Source organism: Schistocerca americana, chromosome 2, assembly GCF_021461395.2.
Source record: "Schistocerca americana isolate TAMUIC-IGC-003095 chromosome 2, iqSchAmer2.1, whole genome shotgun sequence".
NCBI lineage: Eukaryota > Metazoa > Arthropoda > Insecta > Orthoptera > Acrididae > Schistocerca > Schistocerca americana.
In genome coordinates, this window is record NC_060120.1 from 1001863763 (window position 1) to 1001889358 (window position 25596).

The 25596-nt window shown below is 42.7% G+C and overlaps 1 protein-coding gene across 1 annotated transcript in view; it reads left to right on the forward strand.

Moving 5' to 3' along the window:
• The first annotated feature begins 1145 nt into the window (after positions 1-1145).
• The window catches only part of LOC124595356 (protein aveugle), a 30552-nt gene continuing 6101 nt past the window's right edge, over positions 1146-25596 (forward strand). The window contains exon 1 of the mRNA XM_047134075.1: positions 1146-1565. Coding sequence (XP_046990031.1) covers positions 1527-1565 — 39 coding nt within the window. The 5' untranslated portion in view covers positions 1146-1526. The remainder of the gene's footprint in view (positions 1566-25596) is intronic.

Below are 25596 nucleotides of genomic sequence, written 5' to 3' on the forward strand. Positions count from 1 at the left end.
AACACTTGTGACATTGGACAGAATTGCAGCTTACCACGTTGATATCAAAAGAATATAAACACACAGATTCACATGTAAGAAGCACAGACATGTACCTCTACATGCAAAAGCGATTGACAGCTCGTTTATCGTTCTGTTGGCCTACTGTGTGTGTCATTGTTGCCTGTTGCCACAAGCACGACCTTAATCTTTATATTATTCAAAGTGGGTAAAGCAACTGCCAAATAGTGGCAGAAATATGCTGAAAACATTATAATGAGCTGATTACATTACATTTCACGAAAAACCAAACATTTGAATAATTTTCAAACAATCTGTCTGTAGGCACTTTGCTTGTGCCGTAATAGTTTCGCTCGATCTGCACATTCTGACACTTCACACGCTTTTGTAAGACATGAACAGCTGCACTTAATCTAACCACTTTATCGTCAAAGCACGTCTGTGGTGACGATTCGCACGAATCTGCCACTGATACATGGAGAGCTGAACTGGCTGCTTCTGTGTCATATGACTGTTTTACAGCTTTAGATTGACTGTCGAATCTGTGTGGCAGTTTCCTCTTCATCGTCAGTTGAGGTGGCTTATTTAGTATGTCAAACAGTGTGGGTACTGCATTCCACACGAGTTTGTTATTGTCTGCGTTCATGAACTGGTTTTCTTCGAAATGTAGCGGAAAAAAACCTAATATTATTATACAGGTAAACTGGGTCTTTCTTCATAAGGTCTTCTCGTCTGCTATTAACAAGCCATTTTCTGCTCCTAAAACGATATATTCATCATTTATACACATATAGTTTGCAAGTGAATCCTGACGATACAGTTTAGTAACATGATGGTATATACCTCTCAGGATCCTTAGGAAACCTAAAAAGAGACACCTGTGGTGTCTTCTTCCTGTTGTTGCTGCAATTTATTGCGCTACAAACGCTCCCGATGGTAAAAACCATTGTATAAATCAAAATAATCAATCACTATTCGCTTTCACGATCGCGCCGAACTCACAGTTCAACCTACCAGCCGCTTGGGGCGCTGCTGGCGCTGTAGGCAACAAAATCGAGGCGAAGTGTCGCGACTGTTATGTTAGACTGTGGTATAATACTCCCAAAGGCGATTTGAAACATAAACAGTGTACACTAACGCCGTGTGGCTCGTGCAAGAAGCTCTGTCAACGTATGAAAGGAGGATATTGTCAAACTGACAATATTTGACCTCAAACGTTCAGTATTATTGTCAATGTTAAGAATGTTTCGAGGCCCAGCAGCACTGCCCATCAGTATTTTTAGTATTGCAAATACGTCATACTGAATCCTCAGACGGACAACATATCGACGGTTTGACAATACTATTGAACGCGTGATGCCCCCTTTAAGACGCTTTTCACTCGAGAAGTTTTGTCGAAGCTAGCACAAAGTTTGCTTTGCGTGCAGTGGGTACTGGGTAGTCTTCCAGCTGTGATATTTGGATCTCATCTTGGTGATGTTTGTTTATTTATGTGTGGGTTACTTGTGTTACTCAAATGAACGAGTATGGTCGAAGAAACTGTTAACTCCGTAGCGAAGCCGAAGGTTTGTTATAGTCGTGTATGCTTTAGCTGTTGTATCTATCGTTTCTATTTGTGTAAATGGCAGATGGGGTGCCTCGTTTCATGTGACAGTTTGTTTAGCCTGTGTAATGACAAACAATAATGTATGCGTTTAAATAATTTTTACATTGATTTTTTTTTATCATACTGATGTGTCAGTGAGCGAGCTACAAACTGTACTACTGTAACCCAGATTTTATTGTTAATAAACCAGCGCCATCATCGGTATCATTGTCATGACATTCTTTCCTTGTCTCTCTTGTTTCAGCAAGCTGTTAGATATTTTGGCTCAAAGGGTTTCTCAGTTCGTTTCGCATTAGACACGCAGCTGCAGTTTCCAACTGGTCCTTAATTTTTCATTTTGACTGTGCTATTTCTGATTCGATGCGGAAACGTGAATCTCGTATGCCCTCCTTCAGACAGGTCACACAGTCATTAAATTCCAATAGTGATAAATATTTATTACCACTTTTTTTTAAAATTTCGGTGTTGTGGGGTGGTGTGATGTGGAGAAGAAAATTTGTTTCTTTCGTGTTTTTTCATTTTCATTACCTTTGTTGGTCAACTCTACCATATTCCTATTCCTGGTAGTTTCTGCATCGAAACTGCCTTGATGTATTCTGTAATTCTGAATGTCAGGAATTGTTTAACAACTTTGCTATCATTTATAGCCGTATGTGCCGCTTTTATATCGGAAAAAAATAAAAAATTGCTTGATAGAATTTCGGTTTTCATCTCGTTACTCATAGTTTTGAACAGTGGTGCAGCAACTGGACTCATATCTAGTAGCAGTGATGATTGAATCCCTACCATGTGCCCATCCACATAGAGATTTTCCTACATCACATCATCCAAATGCTGCAATATCTCATATAGAAAACCTTTCCAGATGTCTCTTTGCAACCTCATCCAGTCCATCTCCTGTGAAGTTGACGTTAATTAGTCAGCTTTCCTAGAATGAAATTTTCGCTATGCAGTGGAGTGTGTACTGATATTAAACTTTCTGGCAGATTAAAACTGTGTGCCAGACCGAGACTCGAAATAGGGACCTTTGCCTTTCATGGGAAAGTGCTCTACTGACTGAGCTATCTAAGCATGACCCACAACCCATCCTCACAGCTTTACTTCTGACAGTACCTTGTCTCCTACCTTCCAAACTTCACAGAAGCTATCCTGCAAAACTTACAGGAACTCCTGGAATAAAGGGAAGTTTCCTATCAGTGCACACTCTGCTGTAGAGTGAAAATTTGATTCTGGAAACATCCCCCAGACTGTGACTAAGCAATGTTTCCACAATATCCATTCTTCCAAGAGTGCTACTTCTGCAAGTTTCGCAGAAGAGTTTCTGTGAAGTTTGTAATATAGGTAGGTACTAGTGGAAGTAAAACTGTGAGCATGGGTTGTGGGTCGTGTTTGGGTGACTGTCAGTAGAGCACTTGCCTGCAAAAGGCAAAGATCACGATTTTGAGTCTTGGTCCAGCATACATTTTCAAGCTACCATTGTTTGAGATATCTCTTCCCACATATCTTAAATCATACACCGATTTATCTAATGTGTGCTGTACTAATTGAGTTCTGCTCCAGGTACCAATTATTTATTGCAAATATGCATTTCCAACACCACAAGATAAGATACACCTGGAAGGCCCCAGGAGCCTTCAAGGAGACAGCAGGGCAGTTACATTTTAGAAACAAGCAAATGACTGCTGGAGCTATCCATCTGCAGACATAGACAGTGACCACAACCTGGCCCTGATAAAAAGTTCATTCAAATTTCTGAAGAAAAAGACAGTAAAATGGAAATAGGAAATAGAAAAACTGAAATCTGGCAAGGCATTATGCACAAGAGATATACAACGTAGCTAAAAATTCCCAACTTGGCAGAGGAAAAGAAAATTGGGAAAAAATTAAATCTGATATTTATATAAAGCAGCAGAGAAGAGAGTTGGGAAAACTAAATCGAAAAAAGAGAGGAAATGGATTACGACAGATGTTCTACAGTTTAGTGAAAATAGAAAACTGTACAAAAATGTAACTGATGAACAAGGAGAAGCTGAATACAGAAGATTAAGGAATTTAGTCACCAGAAAAGCTAGGAAAGCAAAAGAAAGTTTTCTTGAGGAAACTTGCAGAGAAGTGGATGAAAACATGTAAAATGGAAGAACTAATGTAGCCTACAGAACAGCAAATAATTTTTTTAACAAATGCAAAACAACAATCATGGGTACAGTAGAAGAGAAAGAGGGAAAATGCTTTCTGATGATGAGATGGAGAGGATCCATCCAGGAATTGTGTGATGGATCACCTGTATTGGAGGATGTAATGGTAAAAGTAGAGGAAGTAGACAAAGATGACAAAGGAGATGACATTCTGTGAGAATAATTTGTGAAAGCTTCTAAAAGTATGCAGTAGAACAAAGCTATGGATATTGATGACGTTCCTGCAGAACTAATGGAGAATGTTGGTGACAACAAGAGAACGATGCTGCAGAAACTGATTAGGTCCATACCTAATGCAAGAGAGGTACCAGTCATGTTCCAGAAATGCATCATGGTTCTTATATCAAAGAAGGTAGCAGCTACAAAATATGTACAGTTTTTATAAAGATGATTCTGAAGAGAATTTAAGAGAAGGTGGAGGTCAGTTTGGATTCAGGAGAGAATCAGTAACAAAATAAGTAATTCTGACACAAAGACTTTTTATCAAAAGGCAAATACGGAAAAATCAACCAACTTATACTGTATTGCCCTTGAAGATCTGGGATAGGTATTTGATAATATTCTCTGGCAGGAGGCATTCAGAGTGTTGAAGAAAGCAGGTCTCGCAAAGATGTGGGTTATACGCAGCTTTTATAAGAATAAAGTGGCTGTGATTACGAATTTTCATGAGAACACTAAGCAAAAATTAGAAAATTCTGCGAGACAAGAATTCACCCTTTCTCCTAGTATATTCAATGCTTACACCCAGGATACTATAGATGAAGTTTGTGAAAGAGTTGAGGGGGGGATCAGTGTTAATGGGCAGAAGCAAGACATGCTGCATTATGCAGATGATATTGCTGTAATTGCAGAGACAAAAGAAGATCTAAAGAATGCCCTCAGCACAATGGAAAGGATTTTCTGCAGCCAGTACAGTATAAAAATTAACAAGTGAAAGACTAAAGTGATGGTATGTACTGGTAAAGAGTAGTATTAAGAATAAGAATTGAGAAAGAGGAGCTAGAAATGATAGGGGACTTTACCTATCTGGGAAGCAGGGTCACAAGAAATGGTATACGTCAGAATGAAATTGTAAGCAGAATACAGTAGGCTAAAATTCCATTTAATTTGAGGAAGAACTTACTCACCAAAAAGAACATCGGTGTGTAGATGCAGGGAATGGTCAGGAAAGCATTTATTAGGGGGATGGTCCTATACGGGTGTTAAACCTGGCCATTAGGAAAACGAGAGAAGACTGGTAGAAGCCCTGACTTTAATGTTACAAAAGGACAATGAATATCAGCTGGAAAGACAGAGTTATCAATGAAGAGGTGCCGAGAAGAGTACAGGAAACCAGATCTCTGTGGAGACAGATCCTAATAAGAAAAGAGAAACTTGTAGGACACATTTTGAGACACAGTAACATCATTGGAACTATAGCAGAAGGAGCTTTTGAGGGAAAGAATCACAAGGGATGACCAAGGATGTCATACATGCGGCAGATTATGAATGATATGGGATGCACTATATATTTGGAAATGAAGAGGAAGGCAGACAAAGGGGAGAATGGTATACTGCTGCAAACCAACCTCAGGGTTGAACACTGAAGAGAGAGAGAGAGAGACTGTACTATATGTTTGTGTTTGAACAGTAAGCCTACATCCTTGGTTTTTATGGCTACACATTGTCGGTATCCAACACACAAATAGTTAACTATCTTTTTGCTCTCACATCATATGAATAAATATAGCCTATTCCTTCCGATATTTCTGTCTATCCCTAACATTAGTAACTGCTATTTCTGCAATAACTGTATAGCCATGTAGTACACATTTTTCCATGCTGATAGAGGTAAAGAAATAAAGAAAGGCATTTATTACAAGGGAATTATATCAAGACTCTATCTGTCATCAACACCAAGTATGTACATAGCCTATATCCTGTCACATGCTGACAAACAGAGATTTAAGTCCACTTTCAACACCAAGTATGTACATAGCCTATATCCTGTCACATGCTGACAAACAGAGATTTAAGTCCACTTACTTTGTACCAGGTTCTTTCACTGCATGCCGCTGTTGGCAGTTTGTCCTCATTGCCTTTAGTCAGTTGAGTCTTGCTATACAGTAACCAGAGGGTATTGTTGAATGTAGTGATTTCTTTCGGCAAAAGATGAGAATTGACTACATTTGTTTTTGATATGGAGAGTGGGGAGAAAACTAGATGTGCTGTGAGACCGACTTGTAGTTTAGCCCGAGGCCTAGGTTAGCCTGGAAGGTGACATTTTCAATGCTAGTTGGCAAAGTCATCGCATGTAATTGGAAGAAAACTAGATGTGCTGACAGACAGACCCGTGGCAAAGCCCAAGGCCTGAAACTACAATTGCCCTAATAGATTGATGTGTAGCATAGCTCAAGATAAACATTCATCATTCCACTAATCTACATGTATTTCTGATTTGCAGTTTTGCAGAAAATTATGATGTTGTGATTAAATTCAAACATAACAAAATAAAATAACAACTTCATTTGCTACATATAGGAAATCAGGAACTAGCATTCACATTGGCTATCGACAACTGACTCATGGTTTGTTGTGTTCCCTTCCCCTGATTCGTTGCACAGTTACCAGCTATAGCATGCAGTGAAAGAGCTGGGTACACACCAAGTACACTTTTACCCAAACTGAAATTATCACATTACAGATTGTACTTCAACATGTTAAGCAGTCATAATTGCATTAGAATGTGCTTTATATGCTTTCAAGAAAAAATAAGGTACTCTGGCAACAAGATAAACAGTCTGAAACATGGTCTTAAGAAAAGACATCCTGAAATAAATTTATTAAAATTCAGCTCCTACCTACATCTCCAAAAGAAGTCTTCATTGTTGTCAACTCTCTTAAAAATAAATTTTCGAGTGGTTATGATGAAATCAGTAAAGTAATAACATGTTGTTCAGCAAATCTTTTCTCAGTGGTACTTTTCCGGAGAGACTCAAACATACTCTTATCTAATCACTTAAAAAAAAAGAGAGAGAAAATATTAATAAAGAATTACTGCCCCATCTAGTCATTGCCAGCAGTTCCAAAATTTTTTTCAGATCATGTGCAAATAGATTTAACAAATTTAGTAGCCTACAGGAAAACATACACTGTGTAATCTGTCTGTAAACTGAAGAATGAACAGGTGAGACCCCACTCTGTCTACCCAGTTGTTACACAGTGGGCCCCTACAGGCTGTTCCACAAGATTTATTGACCATTCTAGAGCACACCTTTTGAATAAATGAAGAAGCCATGAGCAGACATGCATAGGGAGCATTTATTTTCCACTAAATGTGCTAGCACTGTATGGAATACAGACGTTATTAACTAATCTATCTTGTGCAAGAAACACACATGGAGAGAACCTCCTTAAAACACAGCATGCTTCACAGCACTGCTAGGCAGGAAATTCATCCTCTCTCATTCTGTATGGTAGTTGTAGCATTCTTCTGGGACAATCCACTTACTACACCACAAATGCTGTTTGCTCTTCAGTTTACAGACTGACTTAGAAAAGTGAAATGCTGTCGAGCAGGGTTAGGGGCATACTAGAATTAATTGGTAGCCCTTAAAATACATTATGGGTTTTCAACTGCTGTGTGATAACTTGAAAGGAACTGTTCTCCCTGTCTGATGGGGTAGTTTTGCTTCAAGATGATGAATGACTGCACCAACAAATACTGACTACACATTTCCGTTCAGCACTTATGACAACTTAAAATCACCCTCACTGCCTTGTCTACAAGACATCTACCATCAGATTTAGAAATAGTGTGTAGGACTGAGGAAAGATCCCTCACTTAAAATAACTAATGGCCAGAAAATAGTTATCTTGAACTGGAATTGTTGAACAATAATACTCTGGTGACAGTGTTGTACTGGCCAATTCAGAAGAACTACAGGTTATTCTGACTGCCTTCAATGAGGCTTATAAATGTTTAGGTAAAAAAAAGAAGCAAACTGTGTATATTTAACTTATGGATAGACAGTGTTTGCAAGGAGAAAGGCATAAAAGGCGTAACAATACCTTGAAATGTATCGTACGGAAATATTTGATGAATATTGAAAAGTGAGAAGCTACAGCATCTAATTGAAAAGTATGGTGTTGCCTTGTTTGTGAAGATCCACAAACCTTCAAAAGGTCCTGTTGAAACTGTAAAGTAGATAAGTGTCAGCAAAGCAGGGAATGAATGACCATTTGAATTATCAAGTCTTACCAAGCTGTGGTCAATTTTCATGTTGGCCCACAAGTGTGGTAGTTTTTGTGGCATCAGAACTAGTCTGTATAGTTGTCAAAAACCCATAATCAGTAAGCTGCAAAGGTCCCAGAGGAAAATAACCTACTCATTAGCAATTGATAGCCAGACCATGATCCCAGCTGATGAAGAGCTCTCGGGTTTCCAGTCACATGGTAGCATTAAAATACTGTGACATTTCGAAGAGTGCCATGCTCATCATCTTCTGGCAGAGTGTTGAGATATTGTAGGTGCCATAATATTTATACTAGCGGTGTGCCCACCTCCACCTGGCTATGGATAGCAGGATACTGTCTGGCTGGCAGGGAGGGGAGTGATGTGGTTGCAGAGATGGGAGTAGCAGGTAGGTGTTTCCATCTCCGTCTGGGCCTTCCAGCTTTTTTTTGTAAATTGGATGGTGCCTTCATCCCTGTTGACCAGATTCTTGTGAATCTGTGTTTCAATGGATTCCTTCATAATGCTGTCCCAGGGACCAATGACCTCAGCAGTTTGGTCCGATAGGTACCTATCACAAATTTCCAATGCTGTCCCAATAGCTGTTTGCCCCCTGCAGGTTTGGGGAATAGAATAGACCCTGGTATTCCTGCCTATCATAAGAGATGACCAAAAGGAGTCTGCTACTTTTTGGCCTAATCGGTTATGGTCCCCTTTTAGGAATTCTACAAAAGTGCGGGCCACTTGGGGAAGGATGCCTTATGTGGTGCATCATGTATCCTTTGTGTGCCAAGACCTTCTGTGGCTATTATAGTAACAGAAATGTAATTGCACCCGTAATGTGGCCTGGGCAAGGACGTCTTCTGGAGTGCCCACTTTACATCCATTGTGCACTTTCATCTCCTGCACCCATAATAATAATGGATCTTTTCACACTCAGTATCCAGCTTGGTAGCCAGTCCTTCATGAAGGGGTCGTCATGTACCCTTTTGGTGGTAACCCCCTGACAACACAGGTATCATACTGCTGATGTGTACGCTGCAAACTCCCCACATATGCCAAGGAATAAATGCTGGGTGTCGCTTGCGGAGAGAGCCCCTGGTCAGAGTGGGTGGCATCGGGTGGATGACCTGCAAAGAAGTGGAGGAAGTTGTCCGACACTGGTGATCAAATGGCCCCAGAAATCTCTTTGAGAGGTAAGGTGCAATATAATGCTGAGAGTTGTTGTTGTGGTCTTCAGTCCTGAGACTGGTTTGATGCAGCTCTCCATGCTACTCTATCCTGTGCAAGCCTCTTCATCTCCCAGTACCTACCGCAACCTACATCCTTCTGAATCTGCTTAGTGTATTCATCTCTTGGTCTCCCTCTACGATTTTTACCCTCCACGCTGCCCTCCAATTCTAAATTGGTGATCCCTTGATGCTTCAGAACATGTCCTACCAACCGATCCCTCCTTCTAGTCAAGTTGTGCCACAAACTTCTCTTCTCCCCAGTCCTACTCAATACCTCCTCATTAGTTATGTGATCTACCCATCTAATCTTCAGCATTCTTCTGTAGCACTACATTTCAAAAGCTTCTATTCTCTTCTTGTCCAAACTATTTATTGTCCATGTTTCACTTCGATACATGGCTACACTCCATACAAATACTTTCAGAAATGACTTCCTGACATTTAAATCTATACTCAATGTTAACAAATTTCTCTTCTTCAGAAACACTTTCCTTGCCATTGCCAGTCTACATTTTATATCCTCTCTACTTCGACCATCATCAGTTATTTTGCTCCCCAAATAGCAAAACTCCTTTACTACTTTAAGTGTCTCATTTCCTAATCTAATTCCCTCAGCATCACCCGACTTAATTCGACTACATTCCATTATCCTTGTTTTGCCTTTGTTGATGCTCATCCTATATCCCCCCTTCAAGACACTATCCATTCCGTTCAACTGCTCTTCCAAGTCCTTTGCTGTCTCTGCAGAATTACAATTTGTCATCGGCGAACCTCAAAGTTTTTATTTCTTCTCCATGGATTTTAATACCTACTCCAAATTTTTCTTTTGTTTCCTTCACTGCTTGCTCAATATACAGATTGAATAACGTCGGGTATAGGCTACAGCCCTGTCTCACTCCCTTCCCAACCACTGCTTCCCTTCCATGCCCCTCGATTCTTATAACTGCCATCTGGTTTCTGTACAAATTGTAAATAGCCTTTCGCTCCCTGTATTTTACCCCTGCCACCTTCAGAATTTGAAAGAGAGTATTCCAGTCAACATTGTCAAAAGCTTTCTCTAAGTCTACAAATGCTAGAAATGCCCTTCCTTAATCTAGCTTCTAAGATGAGTCGTAGGGTCAGTATTGCCTCATGTGTTCCAACATTTCTACGGAATCCAAACTGATCTTCCCTGAGGTCGGCTTCTACTAGTTTTTCCATTCTTCTGTAAAGAATTCGTGTTAGTATTTTGCAGCTGTGACTTATTAAACTGATAGTTCGGTAATTTTCACATCTGTCAACACCTGCTTTCTTTGGGATTGGAATTATTATATTCTTCTTGAAGTCTGAGGGTATTTCGCCTGTTTCATACATCTTGCTCACCAGATAGTAGAGTTTTGTCAGGACTGGCTCTCCCAAGGCCGTCAGTAGTTCCAATGGAATGTTGTCTACTCCGGGGGCCTTGTTTCGACTCAGGTCTTTCAGTGCTCTGTCAAACTCTTCACGCAGTATCCTATCTCCCATTTCATCTACATCCTCTTCCATTTCCATAATATTGTCCTCAAGTACATCGCCCTTGTATAGACCTTCTATATACTCCTTCCACCTTTCTGCTTTCCCTTCATTGCTTAGAACTGGGTTTCCATCTGAGCTCTTGACATTCGTACAAGTGGTTCTCTTTTCTCCAAAGGTCTCTTTAATTTTCCTGTAGGCAGTATCTATCTTACCCCTAGTGGGATAAGCCTCTACATCCTTACATTTGTCCTCTAGCCATCCCTGCTTAGCCGTTTTGCACTTCCTGTCAATATCATTTTTGAGATGTTTGTATTCCTTTTTGCCTGCTTCATTTACTGCATTTTTATATTTTCTCCTTTCATCAATTAAATTCAATATTTCTTCTGTTACCCAAAGGTTTCTGCTAGCCCTCGTCTTTTTACCTATTTGATCCTCTGCTGCCTTCACTATTTCATCCCTCAAAGCTACCCATTCTTCTTCTACCGTATGTCTTTCCCTCATTCCTGTCAATTGTTCCCTTATGCTCTCCCTGAAACTCTCTACAACCTGTGGTTCTTTCAGTTTATCTGGGTCCCATCTCCTTAAATTCCCACCTTTTTGCAGTTTCTTCAGTTTTAATCTACAGGTCATAACCAATAGATTGTGGCCAGAGTCCACATCTGCCCCTGGAAATGCCTTACAATTTAAAACCTGGTTCCTAAATCTCTGTCTTACCATTAGATAATCTATCTGAAACCTGTCTGTATCTCCAGGCTTCTTCCATGTATACAGCCTTCTTTTATGATTCTTTAACCAAGTGTTAGCTATGATTAAGTTGTGCTCTGTGCAAAATTCTACCAGGCGGCTTCTTCTTTCATTTCTTAGCCCCAATCCATATTCACCTACTACATTTCCTTCTCTCCCTTTTCGTACTACCAAATTCCAGTCACCCATGACTATTAAATTTTCATCTCCCTTCACTATCTGAATAATTGCTTTTATTTCATCATACATTTCTTCAATTTCTTCGTCATCTGCAGAGCTAGTTGGCATATGAACATGTACTACTGTAGTAGGCATGGGCTTCGTATCTATTTTGGTCACAATAATGCGTTCACTATGCTGTTTGTAGTAGCTTACCCGCATTCCTATTTTCCTATTCATTATTAAACCTACTCCTGCATTACCCCCACTTGATTTTGTATTTATAACCCTGTATTCATCTGACCAAAAGTCTTGTTCCTCCTGCCACTGAACTTCACTAATTCCCACTATATCTAACTTTAACCTATCCATTTCCCTTTTTAAATTTTCTAACCTACCTGCCCGATTAAGGGATCTGACATTCCACGCTCCGATCCGTAGAACGCCAGTTTTCTTTCTTCTGATAATGATATCCTCTTGAGTAGTCCCCGCCCGGAGATCCGATTGGGGGACTATTTTACCTCCAGAATACTTTACCCAAGAGGACGCCATCATCATTTAATCATACAGTAAAGCTGCATGCCCTCGGGAAAAATTACGGCTGTAGTTTCCCCTTGCTTTCAGCCGTTCGCAGTACCAGCACAGCAAGGCCGTTTTGGTTAGTGTTACAAGGCCAGATCAGTCAATCATCCAGACTGCTGCCTTTGCAACTACTGAAAAGGCTGCTGCCCCTTTTCAGGAACCACACGTTTGTCTGGCCTCTCAACAGATACCCCTCCATTGTGGTTGCACCTACGTTACAGCAATCTGAGGCACGCAAGCCTCCCCACCAAAGGCAAGGTCCATGGTTCATGGGGGGGAGGGGGGCTGAGAGATATGATTCCATATTGTTCCCTTCCCTGGTTACACCATGGGAAGAATGTAGAGTTAAAGATCAAGGAGAGGCGTGTTCTCCCCAATACTTAGTTTATTCAATGTCTGATGGGGAATCATTTATGACAACAAAGAGAACTTGGAGTACAAGTTTGGGGAAGTGGTGGGAATGTTCAGACTGCAGAGTGGGTCAGTACTAATAAAAACAGCATCTCCTGCCCAGCCATGCGCATTGCACATCTGTGCCAAGCTGGGTGATGTCACAGTTTCCTTCACCTCCCATAAGAGCTAAATCATGGCCCAGGGGATTATATTTCTTTGAGATCTTCTCTTGCAGTCCGATGATGAGTTGTGCACCAACCTACAGCAACGAGGTGTACACTTTTCATGCGTGTGTATAGGGTGCCTAAGGACAACAGGATTGCTACTGGTGCCTTCATCTTGGCGTTTGAGGGTGATACATTGTCTGAAAAGGTCGAGGTGATGGTATGTGGGTGTGACATTAAACCCTGTGTTCCTCTCCCTATGTATATGCTTCAAATACTGGAAATTTGGGCACATGTCCTCTTGATATAATGCCAGCTCCACATGGGAGAAATTTGACATCTGTCACACATGAGCATTCCTTGTACCCCTCCTCCCATGCTGCAGAGAGCACCATTCCACCTGTCCACTGGACTGCACCATTTATCAAAAAGAGAGGAAGATAGTGGTACCCTGGACAGGCTGACATGCACAAGAGGCCAAAAAGAAGTATGACTGTCTTAACCCTGTACGCATGATGTCATCATCTGCTATGGTTACAATGTTGTTGCCCTTTACTAAACAACACCCTCATCTGCTATGCCTCTTAAAGTAGTCCCCAGGGCCGTCAGACTCCACTTGCCCCCTTGATGGTTGGGGGCTCTCCTTTCCCATTGCTCCCTTCCCGCCTACGTCGGGAGCTATGTCCTCCCAGCCATCAGGGACATCAGACCCCATCCTGCTGCCTGAGAAGTGCCAACCTTCTCTGGCTTCTCTCAGCAGGAAGGGGTCCTTTGGGACACTACCTTCCAAGGTTCCTGCTGCCATGCAGCCAGTCACCAGCCAGTGGCTGAAAGTGCCACATGCTGCTGGTTGTAGCACTTCACGGTCATTATCATGACCTGAGACCAACTCAGAGAAGCCCTCCTGGCCAGTGAAACCCAAGGAGAAGCAAGAGCAGGAAAATAAGAAACCTATTAAAAAGAAAGAAAAATCCCTGTGGCCCCCACACCACCACTTCCTGCAGGTTCCAATTCTGAGGATGAGGTGGAGATCCTGGTTTCCCCTGAGGACCTAGATCTCCCCAGAGCCTCAGGACCAATGGACACAACCACTACAAGCACTCGATTGGTGGCAGCAGGTGACTGGGGGCATAAACTGCCTCCTTGGTCCCTTCATGCCCTCCCAATACACTGAAAGCTTAATCCTGCAGTGAAATTGCGTTGTCTTTTCCACCACCTGGCTGAGTTACAACCTTTCTTAAGCCATCAGTTGCTTTCTATATTGCCCTTCAGGAAACTTGGTTTCCAACAGTGTGGATTCCTGCCCTTCATGGCTATCAGGGATATCACAAGATCCGTACTGACTATGACAAGGTGTCAGATGGAGTACGTATAAATGTCCTTGACTCTGTATATGTATAGCGAATCTGTGTCTCTCCAAACAACTCTAAAGCCTATGGCTGTCAGGACAAGGTCAATGCAGGATGTTATCATCTGCAGTGTCTATCTTCCCCCAGATGGCGAAGTACGTCAAAATGCCTTGGCTACCTGGTTTCTCAGCTTCCCCCACCTTCCCTAATTTTGGGTGGTTTCAGTGCCCATAACACTCTGTGGAGTGGAACCATGAGCACTGGTTGTGGCAAAGATGTTGAATATGTACTGATGCAACTCAATCTTTGTCTTTTAAATACTGATGCTCCCAGATATTTCAGTGTGGCACATGGCACCTGCATGGCCATTAATCTTACAGTGTGCAGCATTGGCCTTCTACCATCTATTCAGTGGAGAGTCCATGATGACCTGTGAGATAGTGATCACTCTCTGATCTTCCTGTCCCTACCCGAGTGTCACTCCCCTGGCTGCCTGCCCAGATGGGCTCCTAACGAGGCTCACTGGAATGCTTTCACCTCTGCTGCCACTGTTGGGCCTGCGCCACTTGGCACTATCGATGTGGTTGTCCAAAACTTGTGACCATAGTCTCTGCTGCCAAGTTGACAGTCTCATGTTCTTCAGGACCCCTCCAGTGGAAGACAGTGTTTTGGTGGTCATCAGAAATCGCTGAGGCCATTAGAGATCATCGGCGGGCTCTCCAGCATCATAAACGGCACTCATTGATGGAGCACCTTGTTGCCTTCAAAACTCCATGCCCAGGCCTGCCAGCTAATCAAAAGATGAAGCCTAATCAAAAGATGAAGCAAGAGTGCTTGGAATGATATGTTTCAATCGTTGGATCACATACCTCTCCTTCTTAGGTGTGGATGAAGATCAGACGCCTTTACAGATTCCAGACCCCTGTAGATGTATCTGAGATTTCTGTGAATGGAGCTATCTATAACGAAACAGATGCAGTCACTGAACCTTCTGTTCATGATTCAGCATTTGAGAGTTACCAACCTGTATCTCAAAACAGTGGGTGGAAGGAAAGCGCTTACCTTTTCTACACGCACCTTGAGTCATAAAATGCTCCATTCAGTGAGTGGGAATTCCTCAGTGCACTTGCCCATTTCCCTGATATAGCACCAGGGACAGATCATATTCACAATCAAATGCTTAAACATCTCTCATCAGATTACCAGCATCACATCCTTGCCATTTTCAACTGGACATGGAGCGTGGGCAAGTTCTTGTCACAATGATGGGAAAGCGTCATCGTCCTGGTGCTGAAATCTGGTAAGAACCCACTAGAGATGGACAGCTACTGCCCCATTGGTCTCAACAATGTTCTGTGTAAGTTGCTCGAATGCAAGCTCAGCTGGTGGCTATGTTGGTTCCTTTGAGTTTCGGGGCCTTCTGGCTCCGTCCCAGGGTGATTTCTGCCAAGGCCGCTACACCACTGATAATTTGATGTACCTAGAGTCTGCTATCCATACAGCCTTTACCTGAAGTCAACACCTTATTGCCATCTTTTTTGACTTAAAAAAAAAGGCCTACGACAAAATGTGGAGACATCATATCCTCACTATATTACACGAGTGAGGTCTCTGGGGCCTGGTCCTGATCTCCATACAGAATTTTTTGTCGCTCTGTACTTTCAGAGTTCAAGTTTTTGCTGTCCACAGTTCAGCCCATTTCCACAAGAAGGGTCCCACAGGGCTCTGTTGTGAGTGGTCCTCTCTTTTGTGGCCATTAATGATCCAGCAGTGGCTCTGGGGTCCTCAGTATCACCTTCCCTATATACTGATGATTTTTGCATTCACTTTTGCTCTTCGTGTATTGGTCTTGCTGTACACCGACTGTATTGAGCCTGTGAAAGGCACAGTCATGGGCCCTCACCTGCCAAGACTTGTGGCACGCACTTCTGTCATTGTTGTACTGTCCACCCACATTCAGAACTTTACCTTGATGACCAATTACTAGCGTAATGGAGGCATGTCGCTTTTTAGGACTGGTCTTCGATGGCCAGCTAACTTGGCTTCCCCACCTTCGTCAGCGTAAGCAGAAGTGCTAGGAGCATCTTAAATCTCTTTGCTGCGTGAGTCACACTAGGTGGGGTGCAGATCGCTCTAGACTGCTGCAGCTCTATGAAACTCTGACACAGTCCTGCCTTGATTATGGGAGTCTGGCATGTGGTTTGGCATCGCCCCCAGCATTGCAGATACTGGACCCGATACACCACTTCAGGGTTTGACTTGTAACAGGGGCTTCTGAACTAGCCCTGTGAACAGTCTACTCATAGAGGCTGCAGTCCCCCCACTGTGGATCAGGAATCAACAACTACTTGTTAATTACGCCTCACATGTCCGTAGTTCACCTGGGCATCCGAATTACCGCCTCCTCTTGCCAAACAGGGTAATCCCTCTCCCGCAATGGTAGCCCAGATCAGGCATTGTGGTAGCAGTCCATGTTCGGTCCTTTCTTTCTGAACTTGAGTTTTTCCCTGCACCATCTGTCCTCGGGCTTCTCTAACGTACACCTCCATGGTGCATATCTCAGCCACAGCTTCGTCTGGACCTATCTCTAGGCCCAAAAGACCCAGTTCCGCCTGAGACCCTCCACCCCCAATTTTTCTTTATTCTTCGCGTGTTCTAGGGGTCAGACAGTACCTGCACTGATGGCTCAATGATAGGTGGTCATTTTGGCTTCACTTATGGCCTTGCTGGACATACTGAACAGTGCTCCTTCTTGGATGGCTACAGTGTTTTGACTGTGGAGTTGGTAGTCATTTCTTGCACTCTTGAGCATATCCTCACTTGCACCAGTGTGTCCTTCCTCATCTGTAGTGACTTTTGTAGCCTACAAGCTCTCGATCATTGCTACCCTTGCCATCCTTTGGTAATGACTATCCAGGAGTCTGTTTATGCCCTCAAACAACATGGGTGGTCAGAGGTCCTCGTATGGAACCTGGGACATGTTGGAATCCCAGGAAATGAACTTGCTGACAGGCTAGCCAAAGAGGCTACTCATAAATAGAGTCTTGAGATCGGTATACCAGAATCTGACCTTTGATTGGTATTATGCTGCAAACCTTTTGCGCTCTTCAATACAGAATGGCACTCCCTGACTATGCCGAATAAGTTACATATGATAAAGGATTTCGATGAATGTGTGGAGGTCCTCCATGCAAGGCTGTCGCAAGGACTCCACTGTCCTTTGCCAGCTCCACATCAGCCATATTTGGCTGACTCACAATAACATCCTACATTGTGAGGACCCATTTCAATGTTGCTATGGTTCACGTTTGACAGTAGTCCACATCTTGTTGGACAGTCCAACTTTAGCAGCTCTGAGGTGGACTTTTAATCTCTGACACGCACCCTTCAATTTTAGGTGATAATGCCTCAGCCACTAACATAGTTTTAAGTTTTATCTGTGAATGGGGTTTCTATTATTCTGTTAAAGTGTGATGCCTCAGCCTCATCTTTCAGGCCATCACCCTACCTTCATTTTAACTCTGCCTCGCTCCCTCTGGTGCTGTCTGTCTGACTTGGTGTTCGTCTTTCACCATCTTTGTTTCTCTTACCTTGTGTTTTTAAGCTGGAGATTTAGTGTGTTGCAGAGTGGCTGGCTCATCCTTTTTTATTCTTGTGATCAGCCAGCCAGGCCATCTGCTATATTGTTTTAATGCCTTCAGTCGCTATTTTCCTTTTAGTTAACAGTATTAAGCACTTTATTCCTTCCCTGGATTTCAGGTGATAGGATTCTTTTCAGGTATGGTTTTAATCGAAGACCTGTGAGACTAAGGAAAAAAGGACTGATAACCTTGCAGTTTAGTCCCTTTAATCTACAAACCAACCAATTGCCATTTGCTTGGCATAGCAGCTTGGTGATCTGAAAGACAAAGGTGGGGCCTTACTTGAGGCTACACTCTGTTATTACTGATTCCTCTATGAGTGCCAGTCGCACATGTCTGATGTGCTCCGTGCAGTGTTTTGAAACACAGCGCTGCATTTGGCTATTGTATCAGTACCCATATTTGCTGGCAATGCTCTACACTGAGGTGACAAAAGTCATGGGAAAGCGATATAATGTATACACTTGGCAATAATATCGTGTAAACTCTAGGTATAAAGGGACAGCGCATTGGCAGAGCTCTCATTTGTTCTCAGGTGATTCATGTGAAAAGGTTTCTGACGTGATTATGGCTGCGCAACAGGAATTAGCAGACTTTGAATGCAGAAAGGTAGGTGGAACTAGACGCATGGGATATTCCATCTTGGAAATTGTTTGGGAATTAAAGATTCTGAGATCCATATTGCCAAGAGTGTGATGAGCAAACCAAATATCAGGTGTTATTTCTCACCACAGACAACGCAGTGGCCGACGATGCCGCAAAATTTGCTGTTGATATGCTATGGTGGCAGAAAATCACCATAAGTGCCTTTGGTAACAGAAAGTCATCGCCTGTAGTGCCTTTTCTGGACTCATCACAATATCGGTTGGACCCTAGACGACAGGAAAACTGTGGCGTGGTCAGCTGAGCCCCAATTTCTTTTGTAAGAACTGATAGTAGGGTTTGAGTGTGGCGCAGACCCCACAAAGCCATGGATCCAAGTTGTCAACAAGGCACTGTGAAAGCTGGTGGTGACTCCATAATAGTGTGGGCTGTGTTCAAATGGAATGATTGGTCCATAGGCCCACATGAAGCACAAAATCCTGCACCTTTAATGCTTTTGCAATTATGGACAGCTATAGAGCCAGTATGGATCAATATTTTTGCAGGGGACTTTCAACCACTTATTGAGTCCATGCCATATTGAGTTGCTGCACTACACTGGGCAAAAGGAGGGCCAACATGATATTAGAAGGTATCCTATGACTTTCGTCACCTCATACTAATCCCATGTATGTTCAGTTTAAGTGGGTCTTTCGCAAAGCCAAGCCACTTTGTCATCTTCGGTGGTGGTCAGAAAACTATTTTCATGTTATACAGAGTAATCCAATGGAACTGGTCTGAGGACAGTGTTTGTGTTGCATTTCAATGGCTATTGGGAGAACATTGTAAGGGAATCCATTGAAATATGGATTCACGAGAATCTGGTCTATAGGGCTGAAGGATGCCAAATGGCTGTGGCTTGGAATCTCATGTTAACAGTAATACATCTTGAATGTGCCCAGCACAGGGCAAATAGCAAGACACAAATGGAATGCCCAGAGCACTCCCTCCCCTCCAGCCGGACAGTACCCGACTGCCCATAGCTAGGTGGAGGGGGGCACACTGCTACTATAAATATTAACGAATCCACAGTATCCTGACAATTCACAAGATGATGAGGATATGATGAGTATGACACTATTCGAAATGTTGCAATATTTAAACACTGCCATCCGGCTAGAAACCCAAGAGCTGTACATCAGCAGTATGATTCCAGTTGACATTTCCCTTCTTGCCAAAAGTAAGAAATACTCGTTGAATGGAATGGATAGCATACTTGCCTAAATTATGGGTTAATTTAACACAATGGGTGAAGTGAGAAAAATGCTAGCAAAAAGGTTGGATGAAGCAAAAGCAATTTTTTGAAATTATTTACTTGTATAAAAAAATTGATACAATATAAAGGTAGAAGCTATTAAAACAGTAGTGTAAGAAAGTGTGAAGTGAACTAAGGGAAATCTGATAGGGCAGAAACTAAAAATATTTTAAATGTGTATCTGTGGAAGGATATTAAAAGTTGCCAGATGAAGTGTCAAGTACAGAGGTAACAGAAAGAATCTAAAAGGAAAACTCAGTGGAAAATTGTAACCAGTAGAAGGGATACACTACTTTGATATGTACCCTGTCATCTGGGAATAGTTTATCTGGCAGTGGAAGAAACAGTATAGGGGAAAGATTATAATGCCAGATAAAGATAAGAAATTGTGAAACAGATTAAAGAATTTATTCACAGTATGGTTAATTTGAGGACATTATCATACCAAATGGAAGATTAATTACAAAAACTAACTTCACTGGAGACCAAGAAGGGGTCAGTCTTCCCTCAGATTTTTTTGCCCTGGAATCTGCAGACAGGCCCAGTGACAATGCCAGTGCCTCTGTAAATCTCAGGGAATAGTATCTTCCAGCCTCTGTGCCCTGTACCAGTGAGCATTCCATCTCATGGGGGAGTCATACTGCTCATCCAGGATGACATTCATAGCCAAACCATCTCACTGAGCACTCAGCTGCAAGCTGTTGCAGTTCGCAATATACTTCTTTGCTTCACATTTTCTCTTTGCAACGTCTACATCATTAGCTGTCACCAGGGTAGACTTCCTCCAGCTTATTGACCAACTCCCTCACGTCTTTTTGCTGCTGGGTGACTTTAATGACACCACCCCCTTTGGGGCTCTTCCATAACTGTTCGAGAGGTGCCCTCTTGGCTGACCTTCTCAATCAACTCAGCCTCATTTGCCTTAACACTGGAGCTCTCGCATTTCTTCCAGACTCCATGCACATCTGTTCCCATTTGTGCCTATTGTTCTGCACTGCCCAGTTTGTGTGTTGTCTTGAGTGGTCTGTTCTCTCACACACATACTCGAGCGACCATATCCAGTGTGCTATTCATTATATGACTCCTACCCCATCTATGTATAAACCCAATTGGCAGCTTTCTAAGGCTGACTGAAGGCTTTATCCCTTCCAGATGACCTTTGACGAACATTTCCCCAGTTGTGATAACAAGATAGAGTACCTCACAAACACTATCCTTACCACCCCAAAATGTTCCATACCTTGCACTTTATCTTTACGGCGCCATGTCCTGGTCCCCTGGTGGATTGAGACATGCCGCAGCATGATTCGCATGCGGAAACATGGCGAGCTGCATTCATTATAAGCTGTTGTGTGCGCAGCGTCATCACATTCTGCGTGATAGCAGAAAAGCAGCTGGATTTCATCTACTAGTTTTTTAATGGTTCCACTCCTCTTCCATCATATGGGGCAACCTCTGTCAGCTCTGTGGGACCACATCCACTCCGCCATTCCCAGTCTGACCATAGCAGATGATGTCATTATGGACCCTATAGCTATCTCAAACACCGTGGGCTGCTATTTTGCAGAAATTTCAAGTTTTACCCACTGTCTCCCTGCCCTGTCTCTCGGAAACGAGTGGAGGAGTCTCAGGTGACACCCTTCTCCTCTCAGAATTGTGCATGCTACAGTGTCACCATTACTATGAGGGAGCTAGATCATGCTCTCACTTCATCGTGATCTTCCACCCCAGGGTTGGACGACATTCATATTCAGATGTTGCAGCACCTTTCTCTTGCAAGCGGGCACTTTCTCCTTCATATGTATAATTGCATTTGGGCAGATGGCACATTTCCCAGATGCTGGCGTGAAGCCATTGTCATAGCCATACCTAAGCCCGGTAAGGACAAACACCTTCCTTCTGGCTACTGCCCCATTTCTCTCACCAACTGTGTTGGCAAGCTGATGGAACGTATGATTCATGGCTGGTTGGTATGGTGGCTCAAATCTTGCAGTCTGCTAATCCCTGACAATATGGATTTCGAGTGCACCGTTCTGCAAATGACCATCTTGTCACTTTGTCAACCTATGTCATGAATAGTTTTTTGCACAATTGCCAGACTGTGGCTGTGTGGTTTGATTTGGAGAAAGCTTAAAACACCTGTTGGAGGATTGGTATCCTCCATACTGTATACACGTGGGGCGGGCATCAGAGGCTCCATGCCCCATTACCTTCAGTAGTTTTTAAGACAGAGTTTCAAGGTATGTGTGGGTTCAGTCTTGTTGGACACTTTGATGCAGGAGAACAGGGTGCCTCGGGGCTCCATCCTGAGCTTCATCATCTTTGCCATAGCTATTAACCTTATTGTGGCTCGTCTCCCGCCAAGCATCTCCAGCTACCGTTTCGCTGACGACTTTGCAGTTCTCCACGGGCTTGTCTCCTCGAGTGGCATTCTCAGAAACATCTCGATCATCTTTACTCGTGGAGTATCAACAATGGTTTTCGCTTTTCCACTGACAAAACTGTTTGTATGAATTTCTGGTGGCACAATGTGTTTCTTCCACCGTCTTTACATCTTAGGTCTGTTGCTCTTCTGTTTGCTAAAACTACGAAATTCCTGGGGCTCATGCTTAATAGGAAACATTCTGGGTCCTCCTATGTGTCTTACCTAGCCGCCTGCTGCACCCAGTCCCTGCGTCCTATGTGTCGTAAGTGGTATTTCGTGAGGAGCGTATCATGCCAACCTCCTCTGATTTTACCAATAATGTGTCGGTTAGAAGCTAGACTATGGGTGCTTCATTTATTCATCTGCACATCCATCCACCTTAAGCCATTTTAATACAATTCACCATTGCACTTTTTATGCTAGCCTAGTTGAGAGTCTCTGTGCTGAAGCTGCCAAACTACCACTCATACCAGTGTGATGTTCTCCTCAGCAGATACTCATGCTGTTTGTCTGCTATGCCTTGCCACCCATCCTATGCCTCCTTTTTTGCTGACTCGCTGGCCCATCAGTATGGGGGGCGTCCCTCTTCTCCATTACCTTCCAGAGTTCGGTTTTGGCTCCTACTCCAGCAGTTTAACTTAACGCTACCGGCCACATTCCTGATGATGTGAACCCTTTACTACCGTGGCTTCGTGCAGCGGCCTGTGTCCATCTTGGACTTCAACTGTGTCCGTCTTGGACTTAATTTGTTTCCTAAGGAAACTACTCTGGATTCACTCTACTGCAGTAAGTTTCTCAATCTTCACAACTTAGTGATAGCACCTTCATGTGCACTGATGGCTCTAAGACTAATCATGGTGTTGGGTGTGCCTTCGTCTTTGTCACTGACCAGTTTTGGTATCAGCTTCCGGAACACTGCTCAATATATACAAGAGCTCTCTGGCCTATGTCAGGCCTCCCAGTACATCTGGTGACACAAGGTCTCTAACTGTGTTATATGCTCATTGCCCTTCAGAGCCTCTGTGTGCTGTTCACAGTCCATCCCTGAGTTCAACAGGTCTAAGAAAGCTTCCACCTGTTCACTGTTGAGGGAGTCACTGTGATGTTCATATGGGTTTGTGGTCACATCAGTCTGACGGGAAATGAGGCTGCTGCCGCTGCTGCCAAGGCCGCATTCCTCCTACCTCAGTTCACTAGCTCTTCCATTCCTTCGGATGATCTCTGTATTGCTGTCTATCAGCAGGTTGTATCACTTTGGCATCACCACTGGTCATCTCTTCACAGGATCAAGCTTCAGGGAATTAAAACTCTCCCAGTGGCTTGGCCAACCTCATGTTGGTTCTCTTGCCGCGAGGAGATCATTTTAGCTAGTAGGTTGCTTATTGGGCATCGTCATTTTAGCCATTGCCATTTGTGATTCCCCTGTCATTTCATTGTCACCAACCTTTGACAGTTCACCATTTCTGACCAAATGCCCTTTTTTAACCACTTACATTCTCATATAAGTGTGCCATCTGAGTTATCAGCTGCTTAAGCAAACGACACATGGGCTGTCAACAGCATTTTACTTTTTATCCTTTGTAGCAATATGGTGAAGGACATTTAATCTTTGGCTCGGGACCTCCACTATCTCTACAGCATATTTTGTTGACCTTTCTCCACTTGGAAGTCCTTGTTCTTAGCTCGCATGCCTTCCATCGATTGAGCTTAACATACTGTTGTGGGTTGGCAGGGGAGCCAACACTGTGATTATTAGAGGAAGCCGAAAGGCACACATTTTAGCTCATGCAGGCTGGCGTGAGGTCTGGAACAGGACAAGGAAATTAGAATTTAGAAAAACGGACGTAGCTGGTGGAATACTTAACTTTAATCCATTAATGATGAGCGTCGCTCTGGACTGTACATTATTCACAATATCAATAGTAACTGAACATGGCGCCTTGCTAGGTCATAGCAAATGACGTAGCTGAAGGCTATGCTAACTATCGTCTCGGCAAATGAGAGCGTATTTTGTCAGTGAACCATCGCTAGCAAAGTCGGTTGTACCACTGGGGCGAGTGCTAGGAAGTCTCTTTAGACCTGCCGTGTGGCGGCGCTCGGTCTGCAATCACTGATAGTGGCGACACGTGGGTCTGACGTATACTAACGGACCGTGGCTGATTTAAAGGTTACCACCTAGCAAGTGTGGTGTCTGGTGGTGACACCACACATACAATCAGTTTTAAGTTCTTTTACTTCTTGATGATCTAAGTTTATGACGTGGATGCTTATGACCTTATGTTTTTGTGGCCTAAAACAAACAAACAAACAAATTTCCCTCAAATCACATAATACAGTTAGATGATTCATTATATCTCTCAATATTATTGTTAGTCTTCCACAGCCCTTTTCCATGGTTTCAACCACTGCAAGTTTAAGACCTTCACACTGCACTGGTATTATCTACTACTACCTGTATGCTAGCACAAAGGTTTTCAAACTGTGTATCAAGACTCCCAGGACATTGTGACCTCACAGTTGGGTCACCATGGTGGTTCCATAACAGTAATAATTTACCAGGACATTGTGGCCTCACAGTTGGGTCACCATGGTGGTTCCATAACAATAATAATTTGGTTTATTTGCTTTGCAAGTAAAGGAACAACATGTGCACTAGTTGTGATATCTAGCAGGCCGGCAAGTAAGTGTTGTTACTATGGCAGCATGGTAGATGGCAGTCTAGTAATATGGAAGAAAAAGTTGGATGATAATGATATACATTGCACTATTCCTGCTCTTCATATGATTGTAGAATAAAAGACTTACAGGTGGTGAAGAGTTGACTCTGTGTTTGTAGATCATATAACTGAACTCGGTGATTACTTCCTGAACTACTTTCCAGAAGTAGTAGATAAACATAACTAGATGAAAGATCCTTTAAGAACAGAACTTCCATCAACACTTACTGTTGATGAACAAAAGCAATTTATGGATATTTCTTCAGACTCCACATTGAAATTGAAGTTCGTTTCCTCATCACAGCTTGATTTTTGGAGCTGGTGAAGTAGGAATATCTGCAAGTTTTGATACCTTTTGCTACAACCTACTTATGTGAGGTAGCTTTTTCAGCATAGGCAATAATCAGTAGCAAATACAGATTGCGAATGAATGTGAAGAAAGAGATTTCCAATCTTGTGCAGAGATTTGAGGAACTGGTGATAAAGAAGTAAGCTCATCCTTCTCCTTATTTTGTTGCAAGAATTGGACATAATAATGTTAAAAGTTTATTAAAATGTGTTGCTTTGGACATTTAATAAAGAAATAATTCTTATTCTTTTTTTTTTTTTTTTTTTTAAATTTAGGTTTATTTACCTCACATTTCAGTTGGATGTCATGTGCGAAAGGAGTCACAGGTGATCGTGTGTAAATCAAGGGTACTGAGGATCCAAAAAGTTCGAAAACCACTTGGCTGGCACATCTCTGCTGGTACCAAGCTGCTCCTCTTTCAGCTTCCAAACATTTA